This window comes from Urocitellus parryii, chromosome 5 (assembly GCF_045843805.1).
Source record: "Urocitellus parryii isolate mUroPar1 chromosome 5, mUroPar1.hap1, whole genome shotgun sequence".
Taxonomy (NCBI): domain Eukaryota; kingdom Metazoa; phylum Chordata; class Mammalia; order Rodentia; family Sciuridae; genus Urocitellus; species Urocitellus parryii.
The window spans coordinates 51,939,811-51,953,072 of NC_135535.1; the positions used below are offsets into that span (position 1 = coordinate 51,939,811).

Genomic DNA, 13,262 nt, shown 5'->3' on the forward strand with positions numbered 1-13,262 from the left:
TGCAAGTTAACATACTTTAGGTTAAAATCTAAAACTCAGGTATACACCATTTATGATCACCCTCTTTACCAACTTTTTAGAAAACTCAATTAAAATTCCCAATCATGAGATAAGGAAGTTTTTTCTGCAGTCTATTTCAGCTAAGATTTGCTTTCAGGAACATAATATACATATAGCAAAGGACAGTTTTACTCAAAAGTCAATTCTCAAATGGCCCAATTTTTGGTTCATTATTTCTCATTTCTATACTAAATGACTGTATATTAATGGTTTTCTAAAAGGCAAGTCACAAAATGTTTTTATGAAAACCTTCCAAAATAGATAAATCTAATAGTCCTGTTATGTTCACAGAAATTTAAATTCTTTCATATGTCTTATAAATTTTGTTTTAATTACCTATATGTCCTCTGGGCTAGAGCTTCTGCACACACCTGCCAGGCATCTGGGGATATCTTTAACTGCTCAAAATAGGCCAGGGCCTGAAAAATTATAAAACAAAGAAACACATTTAGAATAGTCAATCTCAATGCCCCATTAACACTGAACAAAATATTCTAGGAGTAGTAAATCGATAACCAATCGGTGAATTTAACATACTCAAACCCATTTCCTTAGAGTCTAGGAGATAGCACAATAGCACTGCAGACTTCACTGGGCTATTAAGAACTGAGAGAAAAAATGTACAAGTGTTTTTATCAAGTGCCATAATACTGAGATATATGCAATTATAAAAAGGTACAGCAAATCTGCTACTAAAGAGGTGATTATAAAAGATAATATTTTATCTATATTATTTGATCTACTGTTACATAGGAGAGTATTTCAATTCTTCAATTATATAATTCCCTTAAAAATAGTAAAATTGGAGAATAATTATATTATATGAATTTTGGAAATTATTGAATAATTGAAAAAGTCAAAGCTGTTTCTCATTCCGCTGTTCATGAATCCAGCCCTTGTAATCAGAGGAAATATGTACTAACAAAGAGCAAAAAGAGCAAGTGCACTTTTTTTTTTTTTTTGGTACCAGGGATTGAACCCAGAGGCACTTAACCACTGAGCCATGTCTCTAATTTTTTTTTTTTTTTAAATTTTGAGACAGGGTCTCACTAAGTTGCTTAGGCTGGCTTCGAACTTGAAATTCTCCTTTCAAGTTCAGTCTTGAAAACTCAGTCTTCCTAGTTGCTGGGATTACAGATGTGCACCACTGTGCCCAGAGCAAGTGTATCCTTGTATGGATGCAGAATCAAGTCCATATGCTACTAGTAGGCAAGTGGGAATTATGTATGCCATGCTTTTCCATCAGTATATTACAATAGATTCAGGATTCACCTATGAAAATGGACCAATAACGTAACCTTAACTTGCGAAGAGTATCTCAAATAGCCAAGAAAATTATACATAAATTAGAAATACTGCTAAATGACTTAAACTAATTATGAACTGGTGCAACTTTGATATGAGGTAATGAGGTAGAGGAACATTAAGCATTAGAAAAACATAATTCCAATTTGTCAGAATTAAAAAGAATGTTTTATACCATTAGTGATGAAGTTAATTTAGCAGTCTTCATCAATGATTAAAAAAAACTAAATATGAGAACATATCAGAGTGCATTACATGGCAAGAATATTATTTTATATAACTTTAGTTATATTTGTGTACAAGTGTACATGTAAACTGAATCAAAATATAAAATTATTTTTTCTTTGGTTTAGAAGTAAAAGCCACTATATTTATATTTAGGTGACAGTTTCCTCTATTTTTATGAATCTATGAACCAAGGAGTGGATTGAGTGGATTTTCATACACAACATCAGTGGCTATTTCGATTAATGAAGATGAGCTGAATATCAAAGCTACTTTAAATATAAATGTGGTACAAGAAGAAATATATTTGGGTTTGCTCCCTCCCCTTCTTCACAGCAGGAGCTCTTAAAAACCTTGGCATTGTAGAATTGTCTTTTGTTATTTATAATGAGCTCCTCAGGAACACAACAGAACTTATGCTAGAGGGGACTTAGGGTGGAGCCTCTGAAATAGCCTCAGAAGGGCTAAGTGATGAAAAGGTTGGTACTTTCAGTCTCAAACACCTATCTCTGAGAAGCGGAGGTGGAAACTGGAGACTAAGCTCTATACACTTTTTGTTATGTATTATGCATACTCTAAGCTCTACATACTTTTTTGTTATTTATTTATTATTTATACTTCCAGAATGCGCACACTGAGGTGAAGGGAGGAAGGTTAGCACAGAGAGGACAGGAAAGCCTGGTTTTCCCTTCCTCCATACCTTGCCCTAGGCATCTCTTCTTTTTGGCTATTCCTGAGTTGTATTCTGTGTAATAAACTGGCAACAGTAAATAAATGCTTTCCTGAGTTCTGTGAGTCATTCTAGAAAATAATCAAACCTGAGGAAGGAGTCATGTGAGCCCTCAACTTACAGTCAGTCAACAGAATGAGACTTGAGCCTCTATCTTGTGGGGTCTGAATCTAATTCCTGGTAGTGTCAGAACTGAACCGAATTATAAGACACCCAATTGGTATCCATAGAGAATTGATTGTGGATGCTGGAAAATAACCCAGAGTAATGGCTATCTTCAGAAATTAACAATTGAAGAGTCCAGGCAGCTATGAAAGACTATTAAATTCAGTTGTTTTCTAACAGCAGTCTGTGAAAACTATGGTTTTCTTTATGAATACCATAGGTCCAGGACAGGGGATAAGGTGGAAGTCAATTACATATGTTGCATTGCCACCTAATAATTCACTCCCCCCACCAAAGTAGGTAACGGTTTACCTGCTAGAATTATTGCTAACATATAATTTTCTTTAAATAATAGCAGGTTTTAAGCTAAAGGTGGGTAGTGTATTTTCAAAAAAGAGGTGAGGGAAATAACCTGAAAACTTTCAATCTTTGTGCTGTGAATCCATGTATGATTAGCATTTAAAAAATATATTTATTTTTTAGGTGTAGTTGGACACAGTATCTTTATTTTATTTATTTTTATGTGGTGCTGAGGATCAAATCCAGGGTTTTGCATGTGCTAGGCGAGTGCTCTACCGCTAAGCTAAAACCCTAGCCCGTACCAACATTTTTTTTTTTTTTAATGATAAAGACGACCTAGCCTTCATCACCTACTTCTATCCCATACCTTTTTCCTGCATTTAAGTGCCAACAGAGTTAGTTCAGCTATTTTTACTGCTCATACAGAAAACACAGAAGGACAATTGAACAAGTGAGTAACTGGGGTTAGCAAATGGTCATTTATCTAACCACCAAAACCGATCAATTCCCACTATTCCTGAACTGTAACCCAGGATTATGAGAATTCACTATTCCTTGATTCATTCTTCTTCATCCTAATTATTTCTGTTACTTGGGTTGGTTTAATGGGCCATCAAATTAAGCCTGGAACTGGATGTTTAAAATATCCTATGATAGAAAAAAACATTTTTACTGATGAAAAAAAAGCCCAACTCCTGTATTAAAACCACTAATAATATATTGATTTTACTTTTCTGAAAAATCATGGCAAAATTTTAAAAATCTGTTGAATACTGGAACTTAATTTAAAAAAGAAATTTTTGTTTATACACAGAATAAATGTGTATAATCTATTAATGTCCTAATTAGTTTGTCAGATATCTTAAAATGGGGCAGGCATTTAAATCTCAATTCCTTTTTATTTATTTTTCTGTATCTGGAGAGCTACTTATTGAACAGAAGCATTCACTTATGTTAAAAACTACTTGAATCTTTTTTGTTACTTAAAAATGTTTGTACTTCTGCTGGTGTTGTAGTTCAGTAATACACTGCTTGCCTAGCATATGTGAGGCACGGTCTGGTTCTCAGCCCCATGTAAAAATAATGGTACTGTGTCCATCTTTAAAAAAAAGAAAATTTGTACTTAAAAAAACAAAAATGGCTATAATACCTAGTGAGATTACTAACCTTGGTTAGGTCATTTATAAAAAATACTCTTTGCTATGAGAAGTAGAAAGAAAAGAGGAAAAATTCCTCTTCTTCGTCTTATGCTATACTTCAGAAAGCCCACATCTTTAAAAAATTACAGGCTTGTTCTTTAGATGTCTTATTATTCAGCTATCGTGATTACAGTTGTAGGTTTCATTATGTCTAATTGTTTACGCTTATCCAAAAATCATAGCATTCTTAATGGATTCCTTATCATGTAGTAATCATTTTATATGACTTAAAACAGGGCATATCCTAACTGCTTATTTACATGTCTGCCTGGACTAAATAATAAGCATAGTAAATATCAGTAATACAAGTATTAAACAACTTTGAAAGACCAAGCCAAGCAATGGGATGTTTATAGAATATGCATATTTACTACTAAAATCCATTGAACAATCTTCTCTCTGCATTACAACTTCTAAATAATTAAAAATAATGACTAATGTTGATAAAGTCCTACTTTGAATTACATAAGATTTTAATACTTTGGTTTAGTCAACTAAACTGAAATAATAGCACTTCCTACATTAAGAACACACTTGCATCAGTTTTGTTTGCGTCTCTTCATTTCTACACAAATTAGACCTTTATCATCAAGGGCTGGGGCTGGGGCTCAGTGGTAGTGCACTTGACTGGCATGTGAGGCACTGGGTTTGGTTCTCAGCACCACATATAAATAAATAAAATAAAGGTCTATCAACAACTAAAAATAAATAAATAGAACTTTATCATCAGATATATTTTTTATTCACATTGATAAATGCATATTTGTGGTAACATGCTTTAAAAAACAATATAAGACTAACTTACCCTTTGTCTAAAGTCTGAATCAGCATTTGGATTTAGCCCTAAAAGAGCCTGTTCATCCATCCCTGCTGTTATACTTGTAGTTTTCTGATTATAATAGGCGTGCCCTCTGATCCCGCAGAAGAATCCACAAACATCTGCACATAAAAAACAAAGGTGCAAGAAAACAATATTTGATAAACAAAAATAGATGCTTACCCCTGAATGTTGTAATAAATGATAAAAATATACAAAGATGCTCACAAGTTTTAACAATCTTTTGAAATTTACCGGATTACAATTAAAGGAGCCCAAGTCTTAGAAGAATTGACTCTGTTAAATACTCTGCTAATGTGTAATTTCTAAAAACCTAAGTATACTATTAAAGTTCTGAAGTTATCTTATTCTTCAAAATCTTTAATAAAGCACAAAAAGTAATTATTTTCTTTAAACAGCTGAAGCTATCTAATGTGTGCAGTGTTGCTACTTATTATCTCCAGTACTTAAAAATGAAACTGTGCAACTGTATTAGGTTAAAAAATGACAGATCCAGATTATTTTCTTATAGTAATTATAATAATTTCCCTACTTCAAGTCACCAATACTATAAACCTTTAAAAAAATAGAATGTCTGATCTCAAAGTTCAATATTCTTACTGGTATGTTTACAAAGTACTTACTGCAAGAGAAGTTGAATGAGAAAGGAAAAAGAGTTAAAAGCTAGCTATTTAGTTTTTGAACAATGGATCAGTTCTACCTTCTACCTCTGCAAGAGCAGAAATCTAGTCAATTCTAGAAATGTATTTCAGAGAAAATTTGTAATAGTACATACAAAAATTCACAAACTGAACTGACCTACTCTTATTTAGGGTCTTTTCTTTTTGCTGGGACACTTGCCTAGTATGCATGAGGCCCTGGGTTCAATCTCTAGTACCACAAAACTACCACTACCACCACCACCGAAAATAAAAAAAAATTTAAAAACCCTCTAGAAAGTAATCTATTTCTTCATAGTCCAGGTTCTAACATTCTCAAATCAGAACACAGTAAGCTACCCAGGGCAGCTTAGTTCTTAAGGGACTGTGTATTTATTTGAGCAAACTCTAAATGATGTGAAAATAACATCATTTGTCAAGAACTATAAGACAGGGAAAAAAGGCTTTACCTTACAAAGCTGTGGGGTTTTTTTGTTTTCCAAATTATCATCACCAAAGAGAACCTAAAGAGGCTAAGTGACTAATTGGAAGGGAAGGAGATACTGTCTTTTAGGAATGGTGTAGCCAGGATCAAAGCCAAGTTATAGGCTATGGGCTGAGAATCTTGGAGAAGGAAGCTCAATCCTTCTCTTCCGGTTCATAGCATACCTGCAGACTAGAGAAGAGCAATGTAAACTTCCACTGTCTTCAGAATTAAAATTCAAACATTTTTTAATGACTCCTCACCATTCTAAACCCCAACCCAAGACTCATGACCCTACATTACATGGCAGTTTTCCAGTGATATTCTGCCCTTCATCTTTGCACACACTGCCCTTTTCAGTTACTTAGTTAGCCAGTTTGTCCTTCAAATTCAACTTAGAGGTCATCTCTTTCAAGAATACTTCTTTGACTCCTTTTGTCCAACCCTTCAAATTGGATTAGATGCCCCACCTAAGCATTGCTGTGTTGTCACTGTCAGCTTACTAGTTTTCTCTCATTTACCTTAAAGAGCAAAGGCTGGAATATTTACCACTGTGTTTCTAGGATGTGGAACACAGGTTTTGGATTTAAAAAGATCTGGATTCATAACCCAATCTTGACATTAAAAAAAAAAAAAAAAGCCTCAGGAATAACAAACCTAAGAGCTCTTTCTATGAAAGGCAAAAGCCATCTGCTTCAAAATTGCAACAACTTCAATGATACAAAGTATGTAAAGTATGTCTGGCACATAGTGGGCCCTCAATAGGTTATTAATTCAGAGGTAGACCCACAGGGAATAGGAATCACTTGAAGCATTCTTAAACTAGTACATCAGCATCTTGAAGATGGGAAAACAAAAAAAAAGATGTGCACTCCTCGCCCCCAAGCCAAAAATGTCAAGAACTGATTACCATTTCCCTGAAAAAGGCCTCCATGGAGAGAAAAGACATTTTCTATGAAATTGAGTTTCTATGAACTCCAGACAGAAATACTACAAGTAACTTCATGTAATGTGCCACGACTTTAGAGCAAACTGCTTAAGCTTGTTCACCTCACACTGATACCATCAAAAGGAAAAAAGGAAGTGGTCCTAAAGAAAAACATGGTCAATAAACAACCTAAGGAAACAAACTTGTTACAGTTGTCAGTAAAAAGAATACACCCAAGAGAAGGCACTTGGATAACCAATATGTAAGGGAATAGGATAAAATACTTAAGTGTGTGCAAACAACTGAAGAGCTACACCCTGAGCAAAAAGGTAATGACGACCTTCCTAGAAAAAAGACTGGGCATGAACACATGGTATTCCAACATGACACAGTCGTGCAGGTGTAAACATTTGTTACAATATGGCAAATATTTCAATTACACATCCTGCAAAGGCTGGGGACTTGCAAGGCAAGCAGCACACTTAAGAATATTATGCCCTAACTTTTCCCAAAGAGTCATTATGTCGAGAATCAAATAATTTGGAAAAATTCCTCCACATCTACTGAAGACTGTTTCAAAAACTAGGGCTTAATCTTTCCAGCCTTTTAACATCGCACTAACAAGTCGCTTTAATAAAACGTAACTTCCCCCAGTAACAACTAATTAGTGCCTCCAAAATGTACTCGTTTTTCTGGTTACAGGGGATCATCATGCTTCTCTACTCTTGCAAGACTGTGAGGAAAGGAAGGGAAGAAATAAAGTGTCTGTGCTGGCAAATTATTACACAGAAATAACAGTTTTTTTTTTTCCTTTTTGTGCGGGGTGGGCGGTGGGGAATCAAGTTTAAGGTCTCTGCAACTGAAACTGGTGGGACGCGCTGTAACTCTATAAACGGGTCTGCGGAGGGGCAAAGGAGTGTTGGTCCTCTTCGGCCGGCCTCGCCCCCCATCCTTTACCCTCCTTAAAACTACGCCTCGTGGCAACTCGGGTGATGAAACACCAGGTAACTGGCGGCCACGACTTAGGACACGGGACGCACTCCGCGACAGCGGCCACAACTCGTACCCACCCCCATCCTGTCCGCCCAGCCTTGGGGCGCACCGCCGTGGAGGGTCCCCGGCCCGCACTCCTCCACGGCGTCAGTGCTCCCCCAGACCAGCCCACCCTGATCAACTTCCTCGCAACCTCGCGCGAACCAAGCCGGATCCAGGTCCCGCCACCCTAGAGCCTCGAGTCACCTTCCCTATCACTCCATCTCGTCTCCTCGCCTGCACTCCCGAGGGCCGGTCAGCGGAGTGGAGCGACGCCGCACGCAGGCAGCGGGGCGAGCGGCCCTCGTCCTTGTCGCCGTAGTCCTCCGCCACGGCCGCAGCGCTAACGCCGGAGACCGTGCTGGCCGGGGCCGCGCGCCTCTCGCGGCTCCGCGGCTCCTGGCGCCTTCTCTTGCGTGGCGCCGAGCAGGCAAGCTAGCAAGCAGGCGGGCGGGGTCGGCGCCCCAGGAAGGGAAAGAGCGCGAGGGCCGGCTAACGCCGCTGCCACCGTCGCCGCTGAGTCAGCGCGAAGCGCGCTCCCAGAGTCGGTGCCGCGCGGGCCAGCGCCAGCAGCCTCATGGAGTGTGCGGACGGCAGCCTGCGGGCTGGGGCCGGGGGCCTACAACTCCCAGCATGCAATGTGCAGGCGGCGCTTCCGGGCGGCGGGGCGCATAAGCGCTCCTCGCAGCTCGCCGGGAGGCGGGGTCGTCGGGGCTACGGTGCATGCTGGGATGGGGCATCCCGGTGCGGTGCCCCCCGCCTCCTCAACCCCGTTCCCTCAGTCCGAGGGAGGGTCTGTGCTGGTTTCTAGCTGCGGGGTCAAGTTCCATCTTCCTGAAGAGCTTTGTTAAGTAGTTGATAGGTTAGAGGACTGAGTTCCTGAGATCGGGCTGACATGGTTCAAACCACGTGTCAATTAATTCCTTTTCTGTGATTCCACGTGTCTGGAGTCCATGAGCGTGAAGATCTGATGAGTTCACTTTAAACATACATATCTATTTTGTCCATGAAAAGGACATCATTTGTAAGAATGCCTATTCATCGATTTTTCTCCGTTGGTACTAAGAGTTGCTTCATTTATTCGGTCTCTGAGTTATTAATTTGTTAATGCTGTAAAGAGGCAGTTGTAGGCTCCAGCCCCCTCGTTTTGAATCCCAGTCTTATCCCTCAATAGCAGTTGACCTCAAGCATGTTACTTTGTACTTCAGTTTACTCATCTGTGAAATGGTAAAGTAATAGTAACCACAGAGAGTGATTGTTGAGGATTGTTTAGACGTGTTCATCACACAGGTGCTCAATATTTAGGTTTCACTGTTGATTATTCATTGTGTACTGAATGTAGGCTATATGTAGGCACTAAGAGTGCAGCCTACAAACAAAACTTGGGAGGGAAATGGGAAGAGAAATAGAATAAAATTTGTATAGCAACAGCTACATTTATTTAGTGATTCCCATGTTCAGCGTACATAACATTTTGTTGCTGAAAGCTTGTCCGCCATGCCAATCAAATAAGGAGGACATGGTTTTGAGAAAAAGGAAAAAGATGGTTTATTGCTTTGCTAAGAGAAACACAAGGAACCCCTGTCCCAAAGGCCGTGATTCTGCCCATCAGCAGGAACAGGGGACTTTTATAGAAGTAATTCAGAGAAAATGAGATTAGCGAGGAGAGATCAGGAAGAGAAGATCAGGAAGGAGAGATTAGGGAAAAGAAGACCAGGGAGAAGAAGTTTGGGAAATAGAAAAAACATGTAAGTTTCAAAGCCTCAAGAGATATAGTTGAAGCATCAAGTGAATCCCTGTTAAAATTTCATATATAAAATATCTTTAATCACTATTGCACCAGGTTTTTGACGTCTTTAAAATGACAGGCTAGGATTTCGTTCCTATTTCAGAGTATTGCCAGAGTCTAGCCTAGTGCCAGTCTGTAGATAAAAACTCAATGAACAAATCACTACATGAATTATGTTAGCTGTTATGATCAACCAGGGACTACGGAGTCCCAGTACTAATCCTGGCAGTCTGTAATTTGTTCACATGTTCTACTGCTTCATCCTAAAGACTTTAGTCCGTTGTACTGTAATTGCCTTTACTTGCCTTTTTCATTCATAAATTCATCTTGCAAGCACTTCATATGTTAAATACACAAAGCTTATCTCATATCTATAGCTTATCTACAGTATACTTAGTAACATTGGCACTTTCCTTTATGGTGGTTCAAATACCCAAGATAGTAAAAAAATCTCTTTCAGGTTTATAAACATGTATTATTTCAGAACAAATAAGGAAGAACTGAGTGGAAACCAACTGAAGTGGACCTGAGAAGGCGATTACATTTGATCATTCCATATTCTGGCTGCCCTATCCATGAAGAGATGGTTTTTCATCTCAGGCTAACATAAGATGCTAGTTATCAATTTTTTTAATATTTATTTTTTAGTTGTAAAACAATTTAGTTGTAAAACAATTTTTTAGTTGTAAAACAATTCAAAGGTATTGAAAACAATACCTTTATTTTATTTATATGTGGTGCTGAGGATCGAACCCAGGGCCTCGCATGTGCTAGGCGAGCACTCTACTGCTGAGCCACAACCCTACACCCTAGTTATCAAAATATTGACAAATAATACTATCATTACTTTAACATAAGGCATGTAAATTGCATATGGAAATGCCTTTATGTATTGTCAATGTTTTTAAACATTTATGTGGCAGACAGTTCTAAGTATTTATACTGTAATTCTCACAACTTTGTGGAGGTAGGTATTATTAGCATCCCCATTTTACAGATGACAGAACCAAAGTGCATAGATGTCAACTAGCAGAGCTGTGATTCAAATTTACTGTCTGACTCCTAGGGGCCTGTGCTCCTAGCCTGTCTTTCAAATGAAGATTCATCAAGGTTGATGGCATTGTAGATCTAGTACAAAGTTGATTCTTCTTCCTATAAATGTATTCAGAGGCTCCTTATTTTTTTAATCATACAACAAAATTTTTATTTGGGCCAGATATAATAAAAATATGACCCCCCTCAATTTATTTAAAAGTAAGGTTTACCTTTTATAAAAGTAAGGTTTACTCACTTACTTAGCCTGCTCAACGCCTTGGTTTCTATCCCAAGGAGGCACCTTTCTTATAACAACAAAACTTAATTTGTTCATGTTCCGTATATCCTTTTCTTTCAGTTGCCAGAGTACTTGAAAGAATTATGATAGATAACATTTGTATGTTTATTTCATTATGGTTTTATATATCTTTTAAAATGCGTTCCTCTTTAACATTATAGGGATGGAGCAAGTACCATTATCATTATTTTAAAATTTAAATTTACAGATCAGGACACCAAGATGAATCTATTTTAAGTACTGTCTTCAAAGTTACACAGCTGGTAAATGGGGAGCTAGAACTGTGGACTCCTGATTAGGAATTTCTTGTCTGTAGCATATCCTTTTTTTTTTTTTTTTTGGCCTACATTTATTCTTTCTTTCCCTCAATTTTTGTGATTTGTACTCCTAAGTCATTCTATTAATTACTTTTGCAAATTAACCAACTCATGGACTACTTTTATTCATTAATTAATTTTTTCAGCTTTTCTGTTTACTCTTTCCTCTTTGAAATTCTCGCCTCTCTTGACTTTTGACCCTTTTATTAATTTCTTTTTACTTTTTTGACTACTCATCTTTGTCTTCTTCACCACACCTCTACTTTTGACTTCTTAACATGTCTTCCTCAAGCCTGTGTTTTAAGTCATACGGTTTTCTGCCTATACTTGTTCTCTCAATAATTATCTAGTTCTGTAGTTTCAACATTCAGTGCTATGATGATCCAGTTCTATACTTCTTGTTTTAATATTCTATACTCCCAACTTCCCAGATATCTACCAGTCTCACCAGCACTTCAACTGTAACATGGATTGAATGTTTGATCATATGTTGATTCATATATTGAAACCCTAATCCCACTGTGATAGTATATTTGGAGGTGAGACTTTGGGGAGGTAATTAGGTCATGAGAATTGGTCCCTTTTAAGTTCTCATAAAAGCTAACTTTCTTTTGGCCATATGAGGAGACAAGAAGACAGCACACCAGAAAGTAGGACCTCACCAGACACGGGATCTGCCAATACCTTACAGACTCCAGAACTGTGAGAAATAAATGTTGTTTAAGTCTCCTCATCTATGACAATTTGTCATAATAGTCTAAAATGACTAAAACAATGTCTAAAACCAAAGTTGTGATCTTCTTCACAAAGTATGCCTTCCTCTTGTTTTCTCTTTTTCCCAATGAATTTCTCAACATTGCAAAGCTGCTAGGATTACCTTTGTGCCCTTTATGTTCAATGGCCATGTTCTATTGCAGCATATAGTTGTTTAGCACATCTTTCTGTTCTGTTCTATTCCTTACTTTGTTTGTTTGGTTTTTTTTAACTTTGGATTATGACATCAAAGTTTGTCTAAGACTTCAATGAAGGAAATACATTCTCTAGGTGAAATGGCTATCCCCAGGTACTGAGGATGTGGGATGATTTTCATTTTTGAATTTTTAAAAAATTCTTAGTAGTGACCATGTACTACTTTCATAATCAGAAAAAATTAAACCAACTAAAATAAAAGAAAAATAAAGGGTTGCATTTACTCTTTGAACATTGAATTTATGTACCTCCCTTATAAGGCCTTTCCATATTACCTTAATAAACATGTGCTTGTCCATTTCTTTGATGTTTTTTTTTTTTTTAAATTTCATGCCATTAATGTATTTTAGTGTCTTTGTTTTGTATTAAATTGGTGTGATTGTGTTACATATTAGAATGCCATTAAGAATTGTAATGCAAAAATAATAAATAAATAAATTGAAAAAAAATTAAAAATTAAATTAAAAAAAGAAGGCCAATTATTTTTTCTTTTTTTGGTACAGGGGATTTAACTCAGGGGTGCTTAACCACTGAGATATACCTGCAACCCTTTTAAATTTTTTATTTTGAGACACAGTCTTGCTAAATTGCTGAAGTGGGTATCTAATTTACAATCTTCTTGCTTCAGCCTCCCAAACTGTTGGGATTACAGGAATGTACCACCACACCCAGCTTAGTCAGTTCTTAAAGACAGGTGTTCTGATTCAGTTTGTGTATAGTAGTTTCTCAGTAAATATTTGTGAGACTTTGGAGTTGAGCCCTAAATACCATAACTGTGAGGTGATAACCACTGGATTGTGTGTCAGATTCTCTTGATGTGCTTCATTTCAATGTTTTGTTTTTTTAAGCCTAATGCCATTGTTAACAAAACCTCATTCATGATGGGCTTCATGAAAGAAGTTGGGAAACAGGTCAGGTATACTGTCTTTACTGGTCCTGGTCCAGTTATA

General features: G+C 37.2%; 1 protein-coding gene across 2 annotated transcripts in view; it reads right to left on the reverse strand.

Moving 5' to 3' along the window:
• Window positions 1-8,493, reverse strand: part of Xpot (exportin for tRNA) — a 39,718-nt gene extending 31,225 nt beyond the window's left edge. For both annotated transcript variants that reach the window (XM_026392960.2, XM_026392961.1), the window contains exons 1-3: window positions 8,112-8,493; window positions 4,790-4,923; window positions 397-479 (exon numbers count right to left, since the gene is read on the reverse strand). In XM_026392960.2, the coding sequence (XP_026248745.1) occupies window positions 397-479; window positions 4,790-4,849 (143 nt within the window). In that variant the 5' untranslated portion in view covers window positions 4,850-4,923; window positions 8,112-8,493. The remainder of the gene's footprint in view (window positions 1-396; window positions 480-4,789; window positions 4,924-8,111) is intronic.
• Between the last annotated feature and the right edge of the window lie 4,769 nt (window positions 8,494-13,262).